Source organism: Saccopteryx leptura, chromosome 3 (assembly GCF_036850995.1).
Source record: "Saccopteryx leptura isolate mSacLep1 chromosome 3, mSacLep1_pri_phased_curated, whole genome shotgun sequence".
In the NCBI taxonomy this organism is placed as follows: domain Eukaryota; kingdom Metazoa; phylum Chordata; class Mammalia; order Chiroptera; family Emballonuridae; genus Saccopteryx; species Saccopteryx leptura.
This window is the reverse complement of record NC_089505.1, coordinates 66906213-66931100: the sequence shown is the minus strand read 5'-3', so window position 1 is coordinate 66931100 and position 24888 is coordinate 66906213. Positions and strand designations below refer to the sequence as shown.

General features: G+C 49.1%; 2 protein-coding genes and 1 pseudogene across 5 annotated transcripts in view; 2 read left to right on the top strand and 1 right to left on the bottom strand.

The window, feature by feature from the left end:
• Positions 1 to 539: 539 nt before the first annotated feature.
• On the bottom strand, positions 540 to 4816 carry PPP1R15A (protein phosphatase 1 regulatory subunit 15A). Its single transcript, XM_066373934.1, has 3 exons — positions 4564 to 4816; positions 2140 to 3849; positions 540 to 958 (listed from the first exon to the last, which is right to left on the bottom strand). The coding sequence occupies exons 2-3, from the start codon at positions 3838 to 3840 to the stop codon at positions 617 to 619; spliced, it is 2043 nt and encodes a 680-aa protein (XP_066230031.1). The 5' UTR covers positions 3841 to 3849; positions 4564 to 4816; the 3' UTR covers positions 540 to 616.
• A 1348-nt stretch (positions 4817 to 6164) lies between these two features.
• Positions 6165 to 24888, top strand: part of PLEKHA4 (pleckstrin homology domain containing A4) — a 39990-nt gene continuing 21266 nt past the window's right edge. For 3 of the 4 annotated variants that reach the window (XM_066373933.1, XM_066373931.1, XM_066373930.1), the window contains exons 1-14: positions 6165 to 6708; positions 7168 to 7258; positions 8983 to 9090; positions 11005 to 11077; positions 11191 to 11291; positions 11454 to 11563; positions 12458 to 12673; positions 13039 to 13318; positions 13957 to 14031; positions 18825 to 18872; positions 19008 to 19088; positions 19182 to 19331; positions 20240 to 20338; positions 24289 to 24429. In XM_066373933.1, coding sequence (XP_066230030.1) covers positions 7175 to 7258; positions 8983 to 9090; positions 11005 to 11077; positions 11191 to 11291; positions 11454 to 11563; positions 12458 to 12673; positions 13039 to 13318; positions 13957 to 14031; positions 18825 to 18872; positions 19008 to 19088; positions 19182 to 19331; positions 20240 to 20338; positions 24289 to 24429 — 1566 coding nt within the window. In that variant the 5' untranslated portion in view covers positions 6165 to 6708; positions 7168 to 7174. The remainder of the gene's footprint in view (positions 6709 to 7167; positions 7259 to 8982; positions 9091 to 11004; positions 11078 to 11190; positions 11292 to 11453; positions 11564 to 12457; positions 12674 to 13038; positions 13319 to 13956; positions 14032 to 18824; positions 18873 to 19007; positions 19089 to 19181; positions 19332 to 20239; positions 20339 to 24288; positions 24430 to 24888) is intronic. The other variant, XM_066373932.1, reaches the window with a different exon arrangement.
• Positions 15279 to 15379, top strand: LOC136402020 (U6 spliceosomal RNA; annotated as a pseudogene).

Sequence of the window (24888 nt, the reverse complement as noted above, 5' to 3'; positions counted from 1 at the left end):
GTGGGCCCTGACCGAGAATCGAACCCAGATGTCCATATGCCGGGCCAAGGCTCTACCACTGAGCCAATTGGCCAGGGCCTAACACATTTGTTAACTCATAAGCACTATTTTAAATATAAACCCTCTGGGACCTTATAATACCATAAAGTATATACAACTGTTAGCCATATTTTACAGCTAAGGAAACAAGGGACACAGGGCTTGTAAATGTGAAACCAGGCAGCTGAAAACCTTGAGGAAGGCACCATGTAAAGGTCAGTAAGAGGATGAGTCTTTAGCAATCACTGAGTCCAGCTTCCAGCCTCCTTGGGGAGATAATTGTCCCAAATTTAATAAAATTTAGGTCAAAGCCCAAGATAAATGACAAAACCCATTGACCTTTAATTCGAAAGAAGTCTCAGGACAAGAGGCAGATTTGAGGGATGATGGGAAATGTAGTTTACCCTCTATCAAGCACTTGCCTCTTTGCTATTCCCAACTGCCTGCAGGACCCAGTAGTAGATACTGTCAGTTCATACATACCCAGTGACATTGCTCAGTACAAATCAAAAGACTTTATTTCTTAAACCACTGGTAAAAAAAATAAATAGTTAATAACACAAAAAACCACATGATCTTAGCCACGCCTCCCACTGAGGTCTAAGCCAGGAGACACAGGCATACAAAGAGGGGAGGGAGAGGCCACAGTATGGCTCAAGGGTGTGGCCTGGACAGAGGATGTGGACACGGCCTGGGTAATGGCAGCCAGAGAAGAGGATGGGTTCCCAAGACGATCCCAGGCCCTGGCCCGGGCTGCAGGGCTGAGGCAGGGGCTCAGCTTCTCCTCAGCCTGGGCAATTCGGCGGGCAAAGCGGCTATGATCGCGGGCAAGCTGCTCCCAGGGGCCCCGGCGGGCAGCCTGGGCTGGTCCAGCCCAGACAACCAGGAAATGGATGGAGACCTTCTCAGAGAAGCGCACCTGGAGACAGACCAGCACAGACGTGGGGAGACACAAGATGCATTATGGTCACAGGTGGGAGTGGGGAGAGAGAGAAAACCAGTCAAAAATTACACAAAAATCCTGACTGCCGCTGGATTTTCAATCTGACTCACTGAAGGTGGGGGTGGTTCTCTTGGACTGACAAGTGCTAAGCAGCTTTTTCTTCCTGCTGGGGAAGGGGCGGGGCATCCTCTTGCAAAGGATTGCACTACAATGAAAACAGCCCTCCCAGGGGAGTTCACATGCAACCCCCTGTAAGACACAAGGGACCCAGAAGTCCCAGCTCCCTTCTCCCTAATACTCAAGAATCAGCCCTGCCTGACTAGGAGGTGGCCAGTGGATTGAGAGTTGGACTGGGATGCTAAGGACCCAGGTTCGAAACACTGAGGTCACCAGTTTGAGCAGGGGCTCATCTGGTTTAAACAAGGCTCACCAGCTTGAGCCCGAGGTCACTGGCTTGAGCAAGGGGTCACTCAGTCTGCTGAAGCCCTCCAGTCAAGGCACATATGAGAAAGCAATCACTGAGATACTAAGATGCCACAACAAAGAATTGATGCTTCTCATCTTTCTCTCCCTTCTAGTCTGTCCTCCTGTCACAAAAAATAAATTAATTAATTAAAATAAATAAATAAATCAGCCCTGCAGTAGCCAGGTAGCTCAGTTGGTTAGAACATTGTCCCCGATATGCCAAGGTTGCTGGTTTGATCCTGATCAGGCACATACAAGAATCAACCAATGAATGCGTAAAGAAGTAGAACAAATCAACATTTCTCTCCTTCTCTAAGATCAATAAAATAAAGAATTTGAGCCTGACCTGGTAGTGGCATAGTGGATAGAATGCTGACCTGGGATGCTTAGGTCCAGGTTCAAAACCCTGAGCTCGCTGTGAGTGCAGGCTCATCTGATGACCTCAAGTGTGGGCTCACCAGCTTGAATATGGGATCATGGACATGACTCCATGGTGGCTGGTTTGATCAAGGGGTCATTGGCTCGACTGGAGCACCTCCCCCCCCCCCGGCCTGGTCAAAGCACATATAAGCAACTAAAGTGCTGCAACTACAAGTTGATATTTCTCATCTTTCTCCCTTCCTTCCTGTCTGTACCTTTTAAAAAAAAAAAAAAAGAGGAAAAGAAAATGAATTTGAGCCCTCAGCACTCACTTTTCTGGCTGTTTGGGAAGTCTCAGGGTCCAGATGCTGAGTGGGGGGTTTTGCGTACTTGAGCCGCCTTCGCAGTTGGAGGGGCAGCCTAGGAAGAGGCCAGGGAGGGGGTGGCTTCTCTCCAGGTAAATAGATGGCCACTCGGAAGGGGTGGGACAAAGCTTCTCCCAACTCCTCAGCAGCTGCTTCTCCCTCTGTCTCCTTTCCAGGTGGATATGTGCCACCCCTGAGGAGGGCACTTGGGGCCTGAAGGGAAGAATGTGGCTCTGAGCCAGCTGCTTCTGAATCAGCCTCCTCCTCCTCCTCCTCTGTGTTCTCTCCTGGTCGGTACACCCAGGCCTTCATGAAGGCACTTGTGGGAGGGATAGAAGAGGAACCCTCAGCTTCTCCCTCTTCCTCAGCTATTCCTGAGTCACTGTCCTCCTCCTCCTCTCCTTCCTCCTTTTCCTCCTCTGTGTCCTCTCCTGGTCGGTACACCCAGGCCCTCAAGAAGGTATTTGTAGGTGGCATGGAAGAGGAACTGTCAGCTTCACCCTCCTCGTCAGCTGCTCCTGAGTCACTGTCCTCAACCTCTTCTTCCTCCTCCTCTTCCTCTTCTGTGTCTTCTCCTGGCCTGTACACCCAGGCCCTCAAAAAGGTACTTGTAGGGGAGATGAAAGAGGGACTCTCTGCCTCTTCCTCCTCTGTGTCCTCTCCTGGGTAACACACCCAGGCCTTCATGAAGGCACTCATGGCGGGGGTGGCAGATAGATCCTCAGCTTCCCCTGAAGCACTGTTCTCCTCTTCTTCCTCTGTGATCTTACTGGGTAGATGCTGCCAGGTCCCAAGCAGAGGCCTCTGGGCTAGAAATGAGGAGCATGGCTCTGGGTCAGCGTCTCCTTTCTCAGTCTTTCCATCTTTGTCCTCAGATTTCTTTCCTGAATAACACTCCCAGGCACTGGGGTGTGAGCCTGCAGAAGAAGGGAAAATGAAGGTCCTCCCGGCTTCTTTATTCTCTGTCCTTTCTTCCTCCTTGGCTCGGGCCTCTTCCTCCCCTGCACAATACACCCAAGCTCTGGGCTTGGGCCCTGGAGAAAAAGGGGAAGTAGATGTTCTGGGAGCTTTTTTATTTACAGCTTCTTCAATCTTCCCTTCCTCCACCCCTGCACAGCACTCCCAGTGTGATGGAGGGAGAGAGAAGGTGACCACTTTATCTCCAGCAACTCCTCCTTCCTCAGATTCCTCCCCAGGATGGTCTTGCAGGGTTTTCAGAAAGCTGGGGGACAAGAAAGCAGGCTGGCCACCTGTATATTCACTTCCCTGCTCTTTAGGGATGCTGGTTGCTTCTTCCCCACCATACTCTTCATCATTACCATCTGAAAGTCCCCAAGCTTGAAGAAGAGAAGTGTCAGCTTTTAGGTCAAGGCAGGCCTCCCAGGATGATTCTCCATCCTCCACAGCTGTTCCACTGTCTCTAGCCTCCCCATGAGAGTGCTTGCCCCAGGGGGCATAGTGGCTGACCAAAGCAGCCTGAACTTCTCCCTCCAGGCGAGCTTCTTCATGATCTGCACTCCTTACAGCTTCTACCAGCCAGGGTTCTGGTGGTTCTGAGCCCCTCAGCCGGCTCCAGGCCCGGCTGAAAAGGCCCATCAGTGGGGACAAGAGGAAGAAGGCATGAGCATCCCTCCAGGGAGGTTGATGGGGCACTTGGCCTGGTGCCATCTGTCTGGGCTGTGAAAAAGGAAATAAAGTTTAGAAGCCATTTAGGGAATAGCATCAGGGGATGACCATGAATCATAGCAATGGAATTACTAACACAAATAGCAACACAAGAGTCCCTGCCCACATTTCTTTCTGATCCCAGTCACTCCAATCTCTGCCCCTTGTTTCCCAACCTTCTCTCCTTTCAATAACCAGGAGTCTAGGTCCCCATTCTCCTTCTTAGACCCAAGAGTTCAATCCCCCATCACCTTCTTCCCTCAGACCCAGCAGTCCCAGTCCCAAGTATCAAGAGCACAGGTCCTCTCTCTACTTGCTCCCCTTCTGGATGAAGCTCTGGTTCTCTCCTCCTCCTGAGGACTGACAAACCAGGCGCCATTACCCTCCTCCCCTGAAGACTCAAAAATTCCGACCCCCCCCCCCAACCCCATGGTTCCTCAATGGGGACGAGTCAGGATCCTAGACCCCTCGGCCATCAGGCCCGCACTCCAAGCTCCCAATCTCTCTACTTCAGTGTGAGCCCTGGAGTCAGCCCTGTCCCATCCCACCGCTCCCCAGATACAGGAAGTCAGGCTCCCAGGCCTTCTTCCTCAGGACCCAAGGGTCCCGGCCTCGAATCTTCCTGTCTCATTACCCAGAAGTCCAAGCTCCCTCATCGTGACCTAAAAAGCCTGATCTTTGGCCATCAACCCCCGGAGACCCACTGCGTCCCGATCCCTCACTCACTGGTGGGGGCTGCGCGTTCAGCCGGGGGGCAGGAGCGTCGGCTTGGGCGGCCACAAGTGATCGCAGGTCCGGAAGACTCGGGAGGCCAGCGCTTTCATCTCGCCCTCAGGCGTAGGGCTCGGGTGCTCAAGTTATCACCGGTCGCAGCAAGCGTTGTCGCGACAAACGGACGCGGGGTCGAACAGAACAGAGCACATGAAAAACAACTAGGTTGGCAACCAATCGGATGAACGGTAATACCGCCCGCACGGCTTTTATAGTGTAACGCAACCGGACGTGCTTACGTCTCGAAGAGAGGCGGAGCTTCGAAACTAATACGCGAAATAGGATTTAGGAATTCTCGCGGCGATTCCGGGTTTTGCAACGTCACCGCGGAGTTTTGAACGTGACCACGCCCCGAAACAAGCTAGCTGTCAGTCAAACGCGTAACCAGCTCAAGTAGTGAGGGAACCCGCAACCCCTGTTTCAGGCAAATGCCTTCCTTACCCCAGTTTAACCAGCAGTCCCCAAGTCTAACGTATCCCACCTTAACGTTCGGTGGGCTTCCTCCCCGGTGTGGGAGAGTATTATTGTTTTTATTTCACAGATGAGGAAACTGAGGCTTGGGAATGAAGTCACCCGCCCAAGGTGGTCACAGCAAAGTGTGGGTTCATTGCAAATGAAAACAAGACTGTACGCACTCTGAAGGCAGGCCCTTAGCGTTGCTCACTGCTTTCTTCTCAGTGCCTGGCATGTAGCAGCTACTCAACCAATGTTTGGTGAGTAGATATGAAACCAAAAGCTCGCACCCGATTTTGGTTTCATGTGCAAGACTCCACGCCTGTATTTCACCTGCTTCAAAATTACCCAAGACCTCTGATTACATAAACTGAAATTCTGGTTGGGTGGCATGTACTGAACCTCGTGGGAGTGGGGGTCTTCTGCCACAAGTTCCAGGCCCAAGGGCACTGTCTCAATTCCCCACACCAATTCCTCTACCTGGCCCATGATCTTGTTCCTCAAAATATGCCCAGGAACCATGTCTCCCTCCTGAGGAAATCAGCCTCCGTCTAGAACAGAATTGAGGTGGAAGTCTGACCTTGTCAACTTGACCCTGCTCTGGCCAGAATTCAGGAATCTAGAGCCACTCCCTCCTCCCTGAAGGACCTGGACCCCTCCGCCCGGAGCCACACTTCCAGACCTTGGCTCCATTCACAACTCAGGAGTCCCGGGTCCTAGCTCACTCCTTTCCAGACACCCAGGGCTCTGAAACCCCACCCCTACCAAGATCCAAGCTATCTCTATTCACGGCACCAATGATTTAGGGTCCTAACCCCAAGCAGCCCACGGGGACCCTGGAGTCAAGGCCCAGCTCCTACTTTCCAAACATTTAGGATTATCAGCCTCAGCCCTACGGGACCCCGGCTCCTCAGGCCCCAGCCTAAGCAGGGACACAAAAGTCAGGGGGGCCTCAGCTCCTCCCTTCAGCTGTGGGGGCAGCTGAGCCAGGGGTCAGGCTGTGGTGGGGAAGCCAAGAGGGGCGGGGTCAGCCAGGATTGGGACTGGAGACAGCAGCGTGGGCGGCTGGCAGAGGGAGGGAAAAACCAGCAGAGGGGAAGAAACTGGAAGAGGAAGGAAGAGAGAGTGAGGACCAGAATCAAGGAGAGGAGGAAAGAACAGAAGTGGAGGGCCATAGAAAGCGAGAAAGAAGAAGGATTTGAATGTGAGGGAGAGAGAGAGACACGGCCAGACAGAGAGGGAGAGAATGAGATAGAGAATTAAAGAAGAGACTCTGAGTCCGAGAGAATAAAGATTTGGACAGAAACAAAGATTGGGAGAGAAAATGATATGAGTGTGTGTGTGTGCGTGTGTGCGTGTGTGTGTGTAAAAGAGAGAGAGAGAGAAATGAGTGAGTGAGAGACAGGAAGAGATAGGTATTAGAGAGGGAGAGAGACAGAAGGTGAGACTGAAGACAGAGACAGTCTGAAAGAAAGGGAGAGTGTGAGAAGAAGAGAGACCATAAGAGACAAAAAAGGAGTGCAAGTGAGCAGCTAGGTGAGACGGAGGCCCATGGGAGGCAGCACCTGACACAGGAGGGAGGTTGTGACTGGGTGCTCCAGCGCCCACCTCGCCCTCTTGTCCCCTGTCCCTGGGACTCCGGAGCTGGTAAGTTCCCTGGCAGGGCTGGGAGGGGACTGCCTGGGTGCATGTTCCTGGTGGCCCAGGGCTTGGCAGGGATGGTTTGGGCTTTGTGTGGGCAGACAGGAGACAAGTAGCTGCGGGCAGCTGGAAAGAGGCAGGGAATGGGGGGTCCCTAAGCACAGAGAGGGTCAAATTCCTGGCCAGAGTGTGGGGGGCAAGAATAAAGGAGCCCCTATTCTCTGTTTTGGGCCGCAGACAGCTGCCCCCTCCCCACAGCTGCCAGTGCCGCCCACCTCTCTTGGCATCAGCTCTTGGTATGCAGTCCCCAGCTAGGGCTACCCCCAGGCCCCCAGTTCCCAAACAACAGGCTCTTTCTCCTCAGCCTCCTCCGACCTGCGAGCCCTTGACCTCCTTTCTCTATCCCCAGCTGGGTCAGCTGCAGACAGACAGACAGACAGACACACCCTTTCATTCTCTCTCCAGGCCCCTGATGGAGGAGGGTAGGCCTCGCAGCAGCCTCAGCCTGGCCAGCAGCGTCTCTACCATCTCCTCGCTTGGCAGCTTGAGCACCAAGGTTGGAGCTTCTTGGTGGGGCTGGGGAGGAGGGCATGGCTCTGGGCTGCGCCTTCCTCCTGTTTCCTATCACTGGGTTCTGTGCCGTCTTAGGGACTTCGGTGGTTAAGAGCAAGGATCCTTAGCAACCGGGTCTACCAGACCTAGTTAGGTCCCAAATTCCCTACTAGCTGCAGCTAGGAATTCAGAGACACTTCCAGCTGTCCCCACCCTTTGTATTTTTCTGATTTCAAAGCCAGAGTAACAACCCGATTGCCTCGGGTTGCTAAGATTAGGTCACGCCCCAGCCACGAGCCCCGCCCCCTCAGGAACTCAGAAACAGCGGCTACTCTTGATTAGGACTGAGAATTCCCTGTCCTATCTCTAACCATCTAATCTACCCAGTTCTGAAATTCGACAAGGAAAGGCCTTTCTCTGACCATAAGTCCCCAGGAGGCGCAAGATACTTGCATCCCAAATCATCACCCCGGCCCAGAGTTCAGTGATACGTGTATCCTTGTCCTCCTGCCATTCTCCTCAATCGTGTTCAGTTTCCCAAGTTCAGAATCCATAGATTTGAGTCTGACCTTGGTCAGCCCCATCCCTATGGGCATCCTGTGGGAATGTGGCTATGGATACCTGAGACACTTGTGTGCACAGGCGAGGGGGCTCAGCCTGTTGGAATGGAGTGATTTGGAGCTCCCTCTACCCTGGATGTGGTTGCTAAGGGATATCTCTCTGTGGCACTGAAGTGTCCTTTGATTCTGGCTGACCCATTACTGGGGACCCAGCATGGAGGTACCTCTTGATTACATGGACCTCCCCGGCAATATTTCCAGTTCAGATTCCAAAGGCTGTATACCACATCTCAGACTCTGGTGGCCAAGGGCATCCTCTCCTTGCCAGTGGACCCTTGATTCTAAAATTCCTCCTCCATTGTCCAGTAACCTCTTCCTTGCCTCTGAACACCCCTCTCCATACATGAAGAGTGACTCTCAATTCTGCACTACGCATACCTTATTCTGATCTCAAAACTCAGCACTCGCCTGGCCTGTGGTGGTGCAGTGGATAAAGCATCAACCTGGAATGCTGAGGTCGCCAGTTTGAAACCCCAGGCTTGCCCGGTCAAGGCACAGATGAGAAGCAACTACTATGAGTTGATGCTTCCCACTCCTCCTACCCTTTTCTCTTTCTCACTCTACCTCTTAGACTCTCTAAAATTAAAAAATAAAATATTAAGTCCCTGGCCGGTTAGCTCAATTGGTTAAGAGCATCATTCTGAAAAAGGTTGCGGGTTCAATCCCTGGTCAGGGCATACAAGGGAAGCAACCAAAAAAAAAAAAAAGAAAGAAAGAAAAGGAAAAAAAAATGCAAAACTCCATGGAACAACAAATGCTTTCCTTCCCCCTCCCCTCTCTCCATTCCTCCCTCTGTCTTTCTAAAAGTCAATAAAAAAAAAATTAAGCCCTGGCCAGATAGCTTGATTGGTGGGAGCATCATCCCGAAGCACAAAGGTTGCTGGTTTGATTCCCCAGTCAGGGCACATACAGGAATAGCTTGATGTTCTTGTCTCTCTCTCTCTCCCTGCCTCTCTCTCAAAAAAATTTTTTTTTCTTAAACAAAATCCTCACTCCCTCCTTGGCCTTGTTTCTATGGACAGCCAAGCGAGGGGGTTGCCTGTGTCCCTCTGCCCAGCTTCCCCAAGCTCATCCAGAGGTCCTGTTCACTTTGTCCTTCTTTCCTCAGAAGCACACTCGGGCAGTGAGCAAGGTGCACGCCTTCGGGAAGAGGAGCAATGCGCTCAGAAGGGATCCCAACCTCCCGGTGCACATCCGAGGCTGGCTGCATAAGCAGGTGGTGTGAACCGGGAAGGGCAAGGACACTCCGAGTGATGCTAGGGGCTGTTCCCTGGGCTGTCCACTATTTCTCTTTTCAAGTCTCCAAATTTTTTTATTTTTTGATCTCACTGCTTCTTCCTTCTTTTGTCATCATTTCATTCATCCATTCATTCATTCAGTGATCACATCTTGGACATGACAATGTTCCAAGACCTAGGTCACATACCATGCAAATAGTACTATCTATAGCAGGGGTCCCCAAACTTTTTACACAGGGAGCCAGTTCACTTTCCCTCAGACCGTTGGAAGGCCGGACTATAAAAAAAACTATGAACAAATCCATATGCACACTGCACATATCTTATTTTAAAGTAAAAAAACAAAACGGGAACAAATACAATATTTAAAATAAAGAACAAGTAAATTTAAATCAACAAACTGACCAGTATTTCAATAGGAACTATGGGCCTACTTTTGGCTAATGAGATGGTCAATGTCTGGTTCCATATTTGTCACTGCTAGCTGTAACAAGTGATATGATGCTCTTCTGGAGCCCTGACACGTGCGTCCTGTGTCACAGGAAGTAGTACTATATGTGAGCGACACCGCACTTTGCGGTGCTGCCACATACAGTACTCCTCTCACTGACCACCAATGAAAGAGGTGCCCCTTCTGGAAGTGCGACGGGGGCTGGATAAATGGCCTCAGGGGACTGCATGCGGCCCACGACCCGTAGTTTGGGGACCCCTGATCTGTAGTCCATTCAAGATGGGGGCAGGAGTGGGGATGGATAACAAATTAGTCTATAAATAAGCGGAGTAAGCAAAATAATATATGTTGTATATAACATATAAATAAAAAGTAGAAAATCAATGATTTCAGATTGCAGGAATTTTTGTGAAATGAAGTGCCGTGAAGAAATAACATGGGGATGTTTTCACAAGTGGCTGAAGGATGAAATCTACCTTTGTCTGTTGGTCAGGGAAGGTGTCTCTGAGGAGATGATATTTGAGCTGAAGACTGAATGACAAGGAGTCCATCATGCTGAGATCTGAGGGAGGTGGGGGCAAAGGGATTCTGAAAACAAAAGACCCTGCAGCAGGCCAACGCTGGGCACTTGGAGCAAGCCAAGGGGACAGAGAGGACAGTAATTCTCAAAGTGTGGTCCCAAACTAGTGTATCAGCATCATCTGAGAATTTGCTAGACAGGTGGATCGTCAAGCAGCACCCCAGATCTGCTGACTCGGGAACTTTGGGAACTACACCCAGGTTTTAACAGCCCTCCTATGAGTTTTATTCCTGCCCAAGTTTGAGATTCCCTGTAAACCAGTAAACGAGGGTGAGGAATTGGTGATTTATTCTTAGTGTGACAATGAGCTCTGTTTTGAGCGGAGGACCTACATGCTCTGATTTATCCTTCTAAAGGATCCTGCTGCTTCTGTGGGAAGGGGCTGGAGAAGAGGGGCACAGGTTGGAGTAGTTCTGGCAGAGGGGACTGGGAGACGCAGCATTCGAGTTCCGACTTACTGCCCGCTTCTGGCCGCTCCGTGTGTCAGGCTCCAGAATAATCAGTTACATGCAGCCCCTGCCCGCGTGTGGTACAAATCTTGTTCCAACCTTCCTGTAACTTCTCAATCTCCCCCTGACAGATGAGAAAACCTGAGAGCCCTGGTAGGGAAAGGACTTGTTTAAGGGCATAGTTTGCAAGTGATGGAGCTAGGAGTCAAACTCAGGTTGGACCGTGTCCAGAGTTGTATGTCCTCTCAACCACGGGACACTGCCTTCCGGTTCTCCATCTGAATCTATCGCATGACATGTGTTTCTGTCCTTCCCTCTCTCTGGGTCTTTGTTCCCAAAAAGTGTCACTGTCTCCATCTCCTTTTTTCCTCTCCCTGGTCCTTATGACTCTCCTCCCACTCTCTCTCCCCAGGACAGCTCTGGGCTCCGGCTCTGGAAACGCCGCTGGTTCGTCCTCTCTGGCCATTGCCTCTTCTATTACAAGGGTCAGTGCTCCAACTGACGTTGGGTGGCAGATACCCCTCTCACCCTCCTTTTCCTCTAGCCTCTTGGTCTTAAGTTCTCTGTGTGACCCCTGACCCCGGCCCCTCCTTTGCAGACAGCCGTGAGGAGAGTGTCCTGGGTAGCGTTCTGCTCCCCAGCTACAGTATCAGGCCAGATGGGCCAGGAGCCCCCCGAGGGCGGCGTTTCACCTTCACGGTGAGTCAGTCTCTCCATCCCACGGTGGGCACCAAGGCTCCAGGCGCTGCGGGCAGGCCTGGAGGCATCCATTATTGGAGATAAAAGATCTTGGCTAGGATGATGGCATTCCCGTTTTTGGAGGGTCCGGGCGTCCGAATCCCCAGCTCTCTCTTCCCGCAGGCGGAGCACCCAGGCATGAGGACCTATGTCCTGGCTGCTGACACGCTGGAGGACCTGCGAGGCTGGCTACGTGCTCTGGGCCGGGCCTCCCGCGCGGAGGGGGAGGATTGGTGAGTTGTAGGCCACGCCCCTGATCCTGCGGTTCTAACCTGGGTCAGTCTAATGAAATCCTCCACTCCTCTCACTAGTCTGCTCGCTAAGAAGACTCCATCCTTACCCTGGTCATTTGCTAGGAGCATCGTTCCGATACTTAAAGGTTGCCGGTTCCATCCCCAGTCAGGACACATACAGAAACAGATCGATGTTTCTGTCTCTCTCCCTTCTTCTCTCTATATAATCCGTCCTTCAGGCCTCATCGGAAGAAATTCAACTCTTCCAATCGGTAAAGTCTTTCCCTCTAAGCTCCGTCGGTCCATCACTTCGTCCAACCCCCTTCTCAGTGGAATACATTCTCTGGCACCCTCGAAGTCTGAGGTTGCCCCCTTACACAATGTCAAATTAAAAAAAAAAAAAAAAGGCTCCTGTCTCTGGCCCAGCCCGGCCCAGTTTTCAGGCTGGAGATGTACAGTCCGGGGCATTGGGTTCAGTGACTTGAATAGACCTTGTGGTCCTGTACAAGTCACTCTCACACTCGGGCCTTAGTTTTCTCATCTGCAAAACAGGGACGATGGTTTAGAGTGCACCACCTCCCCTCTTTTTCTGTATAGGTCTCTGTGCATTAATTTTTTTTTAAATTTTATTTATTGATTTTACAGAGAGGAGGGGAAAGAACAAGAAGTATCAAGTCATAGTTGTTTCACTTTAGTTCATTGATTGCTTGTTGTATGTGCCTTGACTGGGCAAGCCTAGGGTTTGAACCGGCCACCTCAGCATTCCAAGTCAATGCTTTATCCATCGCGCCACCACAGGTCAGGATAGGTCTCCGTGCATTTATCTGTAAAGTGAGAATAAGGACTCTTATGAGGTTCAAAGGAGTGATGTCTTTTTTTGTGCCCATTCGCTAGTGGGCGACCCAGGTCACCTGCACGTCCCCAGCCTGGGGAGGGCCCTGGCGGCCCCGGCGGTCCCCCGGAGGTGAGCAAAGGGGAAGTGGAGCGCAGCTTGGAATCACCAGAAGTGGCTCGGCTTTCCAGAGGTCGTGGCCGACCTGGGCTACTCACTCCCAGCCCCACGGCCGACCTCCAATCTGGACCTGGAATTCAGAGAACAAGGAGCCCGGAGTAAGTTGGACGAGGGAGTCTGGGAGGAGAAGGTTTTATTGCGCTACTGGGGGAAAAAAGCTACACTGGGGGCGTGGCCCAAGAGAAGGGCGGGAATTGGGATTGATTCGGGGTGTGGCTTGCGCTTCCAAGCTTAAGTGTGATTTACTGAGGTTCTTGTGGGGTCAGAGCCTGTGGTAGAAAAGGCTTAAAGAGAAGATGCCACAAAGGGGGAAATTATTCAGGATCTGGCTAAGAGGAGGTTTCTTCTCTTGGAGGAACAGTGAGACGCACTAAAGGGAGGCACGTCCTTGGGGCTGACTTGGTGGGTAGAGTGGGGTGAGGGGCTCTGTTTGACCCGGTTCCCGCTTTTCTCCTCCCCACAGCCTGTTCACACCCCTCTCTCACCCTCCCTCCCCCCTGAGCCTCCCCCGGCCCCGTTCTGCCCCTGCACGCAGACTTCCTCCATCCTTAAGTGACACAGCACTCCCTGCCAGACCCCATACCCCACTGAGTCGCATCGATGTGCGGCCTCCCCTGGATTGGGGCCCCCAGCGCCAGACGATTTCCCGACCCCCCACTCCCCGCCGAGGACCCTCCTCCGAGGCTGGGGGAGGAAGGCCCCCCAGGAGTCCCCAGCACTGGAATCAGGAGGCCAGAACGCCGGTGAGTAGAGAGGCGAAGGGGCGGAGGACTACATCTCCATTATGGTCATTGGGCTGTTGTTTTAGGCCGGTCAATTGCCCCCTAAGCATCATGGAGATTGTAGTTCAGCATAATCACAGCTGGGTTCAGATGTGAAAGGGAGAGCTACCTTTATCTCCCAATAATCGACAGGACTTCTTTTTAAACTGGTCTCAGGCCATTACACCTTCGGCATTATGGAGACTGTAGTCCAGAATACTCTCCAAGACAATGCCATGAGAAGTAGTGTGGATTGCAACTGCCTTATGTCTCCAGTTTATCTTTCCACGTTGATCACCTGCTGTTTTCTCTGAGCATCATGGGATTGTAGACCAAAATATCCACAGCTAACCACAAGTGTGAGAGAACAGATTGCAACTTCCATCGGCCCCTGGGGCTGTGCCAGGTTTCTCTATTTATTAACATTCTTTGTGTTCCCACAGTGGCACTCAGCCGGAGAGCCGGTAGTTGAGGAAGTTTTGGGGGTCTAGTTTTTTTGGGGGGCAGTTTTGAACCTCAGAGAGTCTCCTACAGCACTTCAGTTCTGGACACACCCACTTTAATATTTGTTGCTAAGACATGCCAATTTCTAAACATCTCTTTTTCATTATTCTTCCCAGGCTCCCTCTGGCTCCTCCACTTATATCCAGCTTCCCCCGCGACCTCCTGGGACTCGGGCTTCCATGGTTTTATTGGCAAGTATCCCAGGGCACCTTGAATCTGCCAGAGCCCCTCCCTTGATTTCTTTCCTCTGCTGAATGTCATCTCCTGGGCTAGTGTGCCTAGACAAGACTGGATGTTTCAATGCCCCCGGTCAGCGCTTCAATTAGCTGCTGCAAACAGGAAGCACATATATAGGTTCTCTCACTGTTTGTTAATATCTTTTAGATCTTTTATTTAAATTTATTTATTTATTTAGAGGCAGGAAGAGAGACAGACAGACAGGAACATCTGTTCCTATATGTGCCCTGACTGGCAACCTCTGCACTTCTGAATGTCGCTCCAACCAACCTTGCTATCTGGCTGGGGCTAGTTGAGTTTTAAAGTTTTTCCATAAAGATTCTATGTATTCTTAGTTAGGGTAATGTGTAAATGCCTGATAGTTTTTATAGCTATTTGAATGGTATCTTATTTAAAAAGGTCTTTTTTGCCTGACCAGGCGGTGATGCAGTGGATAGAGTGTCAGACTGGGATGCAGAGGACCCAGGTTTGAGACCCCAAGGTCACCAGCTTGAGCGCGGGCTCATCTGGTTTGAGCAAAGCTCACCAGTTTGGACCCAAGGTCGCTGGCTTGAGCAAGGGGTTACTCGGTCTGCTGAAGGCCTGTGGTCAGGGCACATATGAGAAAGCAATCAATGAACAACTAAGGTGTCACAATGAAAAAGTGATGATTGATGCTTCTCATCTCTCTCCCTTTCTGTCTGCCTGTCCCTATCTGTCCCTCTCTCTGACTCTCTCTCTGTCTCTGTAAAAAAGAAAGAAAAAAAGAATTAATAAAGGAATGGCCCACCATTTAAAATAAATAAATAAATAAATAAATAAATAAAAAGGTCTTTTTGCCTGACCTGTGGTGGCACAGTGGATAAAGGGTTGACCTGGAATGCTGAGGTCGCTAGTTCAAATCCCTGGGCTTGCCTGGTCAAGGCATATGCGAGAAGCAAATGCTACAAGTTGATGCTTCCCATGTCTCCCCACCTCCCTACCTTTATCTCTCTCTCTCTCTAAAATCAATAAAAAAAATCTTAAAAATTTATTTATTGATTGATTGATTTTAGAAAGAGAGGAAGGAAGGGGGAGAGAGAGAAATATTAGTTTGTTGTTCCACTCATTTATGCATTCATTGGTTGATTCTTGTATATGCCCTGACCGGGGATCCAATCCACAACCTTGATGTATCAGGATGATGCTCTAACCAACTGAGTTACCCAGCCAGGGGCTGAATGGTATCTTTTTAAAATTATTTTTTTCTATTGGAATGATACAGAGAAGATTATCATATCCACTGTATAAGACTGACATGAAAATTAGTGAAACATTCCGTTTAAAAAAAATTTATTTATTGCCTGACCAGGCGGTGATGCAGTGGATAGAGCATTGGACTGGGATGTAGAGGGCCCAGGTTCAAAACTCCGAGGTCACCGGCTTGAGCATAGGCTCACCAGCTTGAGCGCGGGCTCGCTGGCTTGAGCGTGGGATCATAGACATAACCCCATAGTCGCTGGCTTGAGCCCAAGGTCACTGGCTTGAGCAAGAGGTTGCTAGCACTGCTGAAGCCCTCCCCCCCATCAAGGCACGTATGAGAAAGCAATCAATGAACAACTAAGGAGCCACAAGGAAGAATTGATGCTTCTCATTTCTTTCTTCCTCTCTGTCCCTCTCTCTGTCTCTATCAAACACAAAAAAAATTATTGATTTTAGTGAGGCAAGAGAGACAGAGAGAGAGAGAGAGAGAGAGAGAGAGAAGGAAGAAGCAGGAAGCATCAACTCCCATATATGCCTTGAACCAGCAAACTCAGCATTCCAAGTGGACCCTTTATCCATTGCGTCACCACAGGTCAGGCCAAAGCAGCATTCCATATTTTTTTGACTGAGACAGAGAGAGTTAGAGAGAGGGACAGATAGGTACAGACAGACAGGAAGAGAGAGAAATGAGAAGCATCAATTCTTTGTTGTGGCTCCCGAGTTGTTCATTGATTGCTTTCTCATATATGCCTTGCCGGGGGTAGGGGGGCTCCAGCAGAGCAAGCGGCACGTTGTTCAAGCCAGTGACCTTGGGCTTCAAGCCAGCGATCTTTGGGCTTAAACCAGCGAACAGGGGGTCATGTCTATGATCCCAAGCTTAAGCCAGCAACCCCACACTCAAGCCAGATGAGCACGCACTCAAGCCGGCGACCTTGGGGTTTCAAACCTGGGTCCTCTGCCTCCCAGTCTGATGCTCTATTCCAGGGGTCCCCAAACTTTTTACACAGGGGGCCAGTTCACTGTCCCTCAGACTGTTGGAGGGCCGGACTATAAAAAAAACTATGAACAAATCCCTATGCACACTGCACATATCTTATTTTAAAGTAAAAAAACAAAACAGGAACAAATACAATATATAAAATAAAGAACAAGTAAATTTTTTTTTTAATAATTTTATTTTTTTAATGGGGCGACATCAATAAATCAGGATACATATACAGGATAACATGTCCAGGTTATCTTGTCGTTCAATTATATTGCATACCCATCACCCAAAGTCAGATTGTCCTCTGTCACCTTCTATCTAGTTTTCTTTGTGCCCCTCCCCCTCCCCCTTTCCCTCTCCCTCTCCCCCCTCCCCCCGTAACCACCACACTCTTATCCAGGGGTCCCCAAACTACGGCCCAGCCTGCGGGCCACATGCGGCCCCCTGAGGCCATTTATCCGGCCCCCACCGCACTTCTGGAAGGGGCACCTCTTTCATTGGTGGTCAGTGAGAGGAGCATAGTTCCCATTGAAATACTAGTCAGTTTGTTGATTTAAATTTACTTGTTCTTTATTTTAAATGTTATATTTGTTCCTGTTTTGTTTTTTTACTTTAAAATAAGATATGTGCAGTGTGCATAGGGATTTGTTCATAGTTTTTTTTTATAGTCCGGCCCTCCAATGGTCTGAGGGACAGTGAACTGGCCCCCTGTGTAAAAAGTTTGGGGACCCCTGCTCTTATCAATGTCTCTTAGTCTCACTTTTATGTCCCACCTACGTATGGAATAATGCAGTTCCTGTTTTTTTCTGATTTACTTATTTCACTTCGTAGATCCCACCATTTTGCTGTAAATGATCCGATGTCATCATTTCTTATGGCTGAGTAGTATTCCATAGTGTATATGTGCCACATCTTCTTTATCCAGTCATCTATTGATGGGCTTTTTGGTTGTTTCCATGTCCTGGCCACTGTGAACAATGCTGCAATGAACATGGGGCTGCATGTGTCTTTACGTATCAATGTTTCTGAGTTTTTGGGTTATATACCCAGTAGAGGGATTGCTGGGTCATAAGGTAGTTCTATTTTCAGTTTTTTGAGGAACCACCATACTTTCTTCCATAATGGTTGTACTACTTTACATTCCCACCAACAGTGTATGAGGGTTCCTTTTTCTCCACAGCCTCTCCAACATTTGCTATTACCTGTCTTGAATAACAAGTAAATTTAAATCAACAAACTGACCAGTATTTCAATGGGAACTATGCTCCTCTCACTGACCACCAATGAAAGAGGTGCCCGTTCCGGAAGTGCGGCGGGGGCCAGATAAATGGCCTCAGGGGGCCGCATGTGGCCCGCAGGCTGTAGTTTGGGGACCCTTGCTCTATTCACTGCAACACTGCCTGGTCAGGCAGCATTCCATATTTTAAAAAATAATAATAAAATGAAATTATGTTTTGTTGTGTTTTTTTTTTACAGAGACAGAGAGAGAGAGTCAGAGAGAGGGATAGATAGGGACAGACAGACAGGAACGGAGAGAGATGAGAAGCATCAATCATCAGTTTTTCGTTGTGACACCTTAGTTGTTCATTGATTGCTTTCTCATATGTGCCTTGACCATGGGTCTTCAGCAGACCGAGTAACACCTTGCTCGAGCCAGCGACTTTGGGTCCAAGCTGGTGAACTTTTGCTCAAACCAGATGAGCCCGCGCTCAAGCTGGCGACCTCGGGGTCTCGAACCTGGGTCCTCTGCATCCCAGTCCGACGCTCTATCCACTGTGCCACCGCCTGGTCAGGCAATGTTTTCTAGTTATTGATGGTGTCGATAGGTCATTAGTTTGTAGCTTCATATTGCACTCGGCATCCTTGCTGAATTGTTTTATTTGTTCTAATCACTCTTTGATTTTGTTGGCTTTTCTGGGTGGATAAGCATATCATCTGTAACTGATGGTTTTATTTCCCTTTCTATTCTTACACCTCTTTCTGTTTCCATTCTCTTATAACATCAGTAAGGATCTCTAATGCTGTGTTAGTCAGTGACAGTGGCAGTGAGCATCCTTGTGTTATTCTCAGTCGTAAAGGAAATATCTAAGTTTTTCCATGAGACGGTCTGGGTAGCTCAGTTGGGTACAGCATTGTCCCAATGCACCAAGGTTAAGGGTTTTATCCCGGTTCAGGGCACGTATGAGAATCAACCAACAAATGCATGAGTAAGTGGAACATCAAATTGATGTTTCTCTTTCTCTTTCTCTCCCTTCCAGTCTCTCTCTAAAATCAATCAGTAAATACGATTTTATTAAAAATCTTTTTGAAAATAATTTTTCCCATTAATTATAATATTTGCTATAGCTATTTGGTAATGGAGACCACATTATCTTCCTAAAGCCAAGAATTAGGCAATTGGTCTGCCAAGGTTTGCTAAAGCTTGGAACAGAGCTACCAAGGAGAGGGATGTCTGTCAGTCGGAGCGAGCTGGGCTCAGCCCTAAGCAACAGTAAGGGCCTGTCTGCCCATGTGACCCCCGGCTTTTCTCCTTTTTCTCAGCCGGGCCCTCCCCTGGACTCAACCTTCCACCGAAGCTTGGAGACAGATGTGAGTTCTCCCGGATCCAATCCCTCCTGAGTTCTCAGAGTTGGGGAGAGAACATTCTAGGTCGAGGGTGTCGGTGAGAGACAGGGGGAAGAGCCAGATCTGGTCCATAAACAATTCCCGTTCTCCTTTCTTCAGACGCTGTTGACCAAGTTGTGTGGGCAGGACCGGCTCCTGAAGAGACTGCAGGAGGAGATAGACCGGAGACAGGAGGAGAAGGCATGGCGGTGTGGGACGGGAAGACAACCCCCCCTTCCCTCCCTGCGGCAGGGTGTGGCTTCAGAGGGTTAACCTTTTCCCCTCTCGGTGCAGGAGCAGCTGGAAGCAGCCCTGGAGTTGACCAGGCAGCAGCTGGCCCAAGTAAGCAGGGAAGCTGTGACTCCCCAGAGAGCCTGGGGGCGCCAGCGCCTCCTGCAGGACCGACTGGTCAGTGTGAGGGCCACTCTTTGTCACCTGACTCAGGTGAGCGTCTGGGAAGGGATGTGCTCTTTCAAGGGGCCCTAGGACTTTGCAGGTTGTTCCTGAAGGGGACCTAACCCCAAGAACTAACTCATGGGAAGGTAGTTCTTGAGAATTGCCCCCTTCCCAAATTTCAAACCAGTGATCTTGACCATCCCAGATGGTGAGCAGCCATGAAGATACAGAACTGACTTTAGTGATTTAAGAAGGTGATTTTGATAAGGGATTCCTGGCCTTGAATGTCAGCTCCCACTTGTAGTAGCTGTGTGACCTTAGAAAATTACTTAGTCCCTCTGGGTCTTAGATACATCTTATGTAAACTCGAGATGATAAATATAGTATTTACTTCATAAGGTCATTGTGATGATTTCATAAATATATGTAAATGAATGAATGAATATTGAATACTTAGGTACCTGGCATATACTGTGCAATATTTAAGTGCTAGCTATAAATGTTATTATCTGTCAAATGGAAACATTAATAGTACCTAGGGCACAAGAATTAAATGAGTGCTAAGAACAGTACCTAACACACACATTAAGTGCCTAGTACATGTTAGCTGCTATCATTACTGTTATTGGTGTTGGCAGGGAGCTTTCTGCTCCTAGGAGTGCATAGGGGCTGTGGTCTGACTCTCCCAAGAATGTGCCCTTGGGCAGGGCAGGGGTAATTCAGAGGAAGCTCACTTCTCTACACTAGCAGCTCCTTAGAATGGCAGGTTCCATATAGACTTGGGTTCTCAAGAGTTGGAGCCAAGAGGCCTTTGGGAATTGTAGTTTATGTACCCTCCCCTTCTGGGGCACCAGGGACCAAGCCTCCCTTCCTCCTGAGCTGGGAGAAGATGGAGTGGGGAAAGGCCTAGTGGGTGGGCATGCTAACTCTATGTCTCCTTCTTTCTGGGACCCAAGGAGCAAGAGCGGGTTTGGGACACGTACAGCAGCCTGGAGCAGGAGCTGGGCACCTTGAGAGAGACCCTTGAGTACCTGCTGCACCTTGGGTCTCCCCAGGTACATCCCCTCCTCAAGTCCCCAATCCCTCACCTCCAGTCCAAGCCCACCTGGAAACCTTTTGGGCATTTCATTTAACTCCTCCCACTGATTTGAAGTACTTCCCACTTTATCATAAGCTCCTCCCCCTTTGTCCTTTCTTTTCATTTTAAATTTGTGGGGTTTTTTTGTATTTTTCTGAAGCTGGAAACGGGGAGAGACAGTCAGACAGACTCCTGCATGCGCCCGACGGGGATCCACCCGGCCCGTCCACCAGGGGGCGACGCTCTGCCCACCAGGGGGCGATGCTCTGCCCCTCTGGGGCGTTGCTCTGTTGTGACCAGAGCCACTCTAGCGCCTGGGGCAGAGGCCAAGGAGCCATCCCCAGCGCCCGAGCCATCTTTGCTCCAATGGAGCCTCGGCTGCGGGAGGGGAAGAGAGAGACAGAGAGGAAGGAGAGGGGGAGGGGTGGAGGAGCAGATGGGCGCTTCTCCTGTGTGCCCTGGCCAGGAATTGAACCCGGGACTTCTGCACGCCAGGCTGACGCTCTACCACTGAGCCAACCGGCTAGGGCCTCATTTTAAATGTTTTTTAAAAAAAATTTATTTATTGAGCCTGACTTGTGGTGGCATAGTGGATAGAGCATCAGCTTGGGACACTGAGGTCGCAGGTTCAAAACCCTGAGATTGCCGGGCTTATCCAGCTTGAGCACAGGTTCACCAGCATGAGCCGGGGTCAAGGCTTGAGTGTGAGATATGACCCTTTGATCATTGGCTTGAGTGCAAAGGTCGCTGGCTTGAGCAAGGGGTCACTGGCTCAGCTGGAGCCCAGTGCCCCCCAACCCCCATCAAAACACATATGAGAAGCAATCAATGAACAACTAAGTGAAGCAACTACGAATTGATGCTTTGTAACTCTCTCCCCTCTTCTCTCTCTCTAAAAGAAAAAAAAAGACATTGACTTCTAGTATTAAAGGTGTACTGACTTCTTCATGCTAAACCTTCCCATTTCTTCCTAAAATTCACTCTTCAACTTTAATCCCCCACCTATTGGTGTTAAATATTACTCACTACCAGCTGAAGAGAATAATACATCACAACCAAGGGTTTACTATAGGAATGCAAGGTTAGTTTAACACTTGAAAATCAGTCCAGATATTTCACCACATTTAACAAAATAATGGAGAAAAACTACATGATTGTCTCAATAATTCAGGGGAAAAAATGACAAAATTCAACACCCATTCATGATAAAAGCTCTCAGCAAAGTAGGAGTAAAAGGAAACTTCCTTAATCTAATAAAATACATTTATAATAAATCTACAACAAACATTATAGTGGTCAGTGAAATATTGAAAACTTTCCCCCTGATATGTGGAATAAGACAAGGATGTCTGCTATTACCAGTTCTAGTCAACATTATATCAGAGGTCCTAGACAGTACAAATCTGTGAAATAAATAAAAGGTATAAGGACCAGAAAGGAAGAAATAAAGGTATTTTTATGTACAGATGTCATGATTGTGTATATGTAGAATATTCTAAATAATTTCCAAATACATTATCAGGATAAACATTCAGCAGGGTCACTGAATACAAGGTTAATATCACTTGTCTCACTATTTGCTAGTGCCAAAAAATTAAAAAATAAATATGTATAGCCTGACTAGGCAGTGGTGCAGTGGATAGGGTGTTGGACTGGGATGAGGAGGACCCGGGTTTGAAAACCTGAGGTCTCCAGCTTGAGCACAGGCTCATCTGGTTTGAGCAAGGCTCACCAGCTTGAGCCTAAGGTCACTGGCTTGAGCAAGGGGTCACTTGATCTACTTTAGCCCCCTGGTCAAGGCACATATGAGAAAGCAATCAGTGAACAACTAAAGTGCCTCAACAAAGAATTGATGCTTCTCATCTCTCTTCCTTCCTGCCTGTCTGTCCCTATCTGTCCCTCTCTCTGTCACCGAAATAAATAAATAAATTGATAAACAATAGTGTTTGTAATTAACATAAGCAAATTAAATATCTACAAAGAAAGCACATGAAAGATATGCAAGACACCTACTCTAAAAGTCACGGAGCATCATTGAGAGAAGGTAAAGACCTATATAAATGGGAGATATACAGTATTCATGAATAGGAAAAATGTGCTAATGCAAAGATATAGTCTCTCCAAGTGAATTTCCCCAGTGAGGATCATAGGGGATGTGCAATCCCAAAACAAATCCAGAAGGTTTTTGTGTGGAGGTTGACAAGCTGACTCTAAATTGTATTTGGAAGTACAAAAAGCCAAGAATAGCCTAAGCAACTCTAAGAACAAAGCTGGAGGACTAACACAACTAGATATCAAGTCTAACTGTAAAGCTACAGTTAATAAGAGTGTAGCCTGACCAGGCGATGGCGCAGTGGATAGTGTCAGACTGGGACGTGGAGGACCCAGGTTCAAGACCCTGAGGTCGCCAGCTTGAGCAAGGGCTCATCTGGTTTGAGCAAAGCTCACCAGCTTGGAACCAAGGTCGCTGGCTCGAGCAAGGGGTTACTTGGTCTGCTGAAGACCCACGGTCAAGGCACATATGAGAAAGCAATCAATGAACAACTAAGGTGTCACAATGAAAAACTGATGATTGATGCTTCTCATCTCTCTCCATTCCTGTCTGTCCCTCTCTCTGACTCTCTATCTCTAAAAAGAAAAAGAAAAAAAAGACAGTGTAGCCTGACCAGGTGGTGGCGCAGTGGATAGAGCGTCAGACTGGGACACAAGAGGACTCAGGTTTGAAACCCCAAGGTTGCCCCCTTGAGCACGGGATCATCCTGCCTGAGCGCGGGTTGCTGGCTTGAGTGTGGGATCATAGACATGACTCCATGGTTGCTGGCTTGAGCCCAAGTTCACTGGCTTGAGCATGGCGCCACTCTCTTTATGAGAAAGCTATTGATGAGCAACTAAGGTGCTGCAACGAAGAATTGATGCTTCCCATCTCTCTCCCTTCCCGTCTCTCTGTCCCTATCTGTCCCTCTCTGACTCTGTCTCTGTCACAAAACAAAAACAAAACAAAAAAAACACCAATGGTGTAGTCCTGAGTGGTTAGCTCAGTTTGTTATAGCATTGTCCTGAAACACCAAGGTTGTGGGTTCAATCCTCAGTCAGGGAACATATGGGAAGTGACCAATGAATGCACAGCTAAGTGGAACAACAAATGGATGCTTCTCTCTTTCTCTGTCCCCTCTTCCTCTCTGTCTCTCTAAAATTAATCAACAATAAATAATTATAGCCTGACCAGGTGGGGAGCGCAGTAGATAGAGCATCGAACTGGAATGCCGAGGACCCAGGTTCGAGACCCCGAGGGCGCCAGCTTGAGCACGGGCTCATCTGGTTTGAGCAAAAGCTCACCAGCTTGGACCCAAGGTCGCTGGCTCAAGCAAGGGGTTACTCGGTCTGCTGAAGGCCCGCAGTCAAGGCACATATGAGAAAGCAATCAATGAATAACTACTAAGGTATCGCAATGCGCAACGAAAAACTAATGATTGATGCTTCTCATCTCTCTATTACTGTCTGTTTGTCCCTGTCTATCCCTCTCTCTGACTCTCTGTTTCTGTAAAAAAACAACAACCCCAAAATAAATAATTATAAATAAATAAATAGAATAAGTGTAGTATCGACACAAGGTTAGACAAATTGACAAAAGAAATCAAATAGGGTATTCAGAAACAGACTCATGTATTTATAGAGTTGCCTATTTATGACAGAGGTAATACTGCAGAGCAGTATAAAAAGACAGTGTTTGTGATAAATGGTGGTGAGTTGGTGGGAAATTCATATGGAAATGGATATCCACAAATATCACCTCCATATGCACACATCGTCCGTTTGTGACTCCATAAATACAGCCTAGCTGATTTCAGACCTTCTATGTGTCCTGTAAACTTGAACCCTTTTGCATTTTCCCACCTTTGAGAAGCACATCCCTTTCCTCCCCTCCAGGAAAGAACATCTGCTCAGCAGCAGCTGTGGATGATGGAAGACACATTGGCAGGTCTGGGGGGGTCCCAGAAACCACCCCCCCAAACTGAGCCTGACTCCCCACCCACCACACTCCAAGGCGAGGAATCTTCAGAAAGGGAGGTGAGATTCACACAGCCCCCTCCTCACCCCCAGCTTCCTGCCTCCTCTGCCTCTGTCTGAACTCATCGTCTCTCACCTCTTTCCCTCTCCCTTGACCAGCTAACCAACCTCAGACAAGTATCCTAAGCTCTGGAAGCCTTTGTTTCCTTCTTTCTTTCTTTTTTCTTCTTTTTTTTATTAAGTGAGAGGTGGGGAGGCAGGGAGACAGAGAGGCAGACTCCCACATGTGCCCCCACTGGGATCCACCTGGCAAGCCCCTTGCAGGGCAATGCTTTGCCCATCTGGGGCTGCTCTGATGCTCAGCAACTGAGCTATTTCAGCGCCTGAGATGAAGCCATGGAGCCATCCTCAGCGCCTGGGGCCAAATTGTTCGAACCATTTGAGCCATGGCTGCAGGAGGGAGGGAGGGAGGGGGGGAGGGAGGGAGAGAGAGAGAGAGAGAGAGAGAGAGAGAGAGAG

Coding starts and splice junctions, on each gene's coding strand:
- PPP1R15A (XM_066373934.1), bottom strand. CDS start 3,840: ATGGCACCAGGCCAAGTGCCCCATCAACCTCCCTGGAGGGATGCTCAT. Junction 959..2,139: donor CTTCCCAAACAGCCAGAAAA/GTGAGTGCTGAG, acceptor GTCTGTCTCCAG/GTGCGCTTCTCTGAGAAGGT.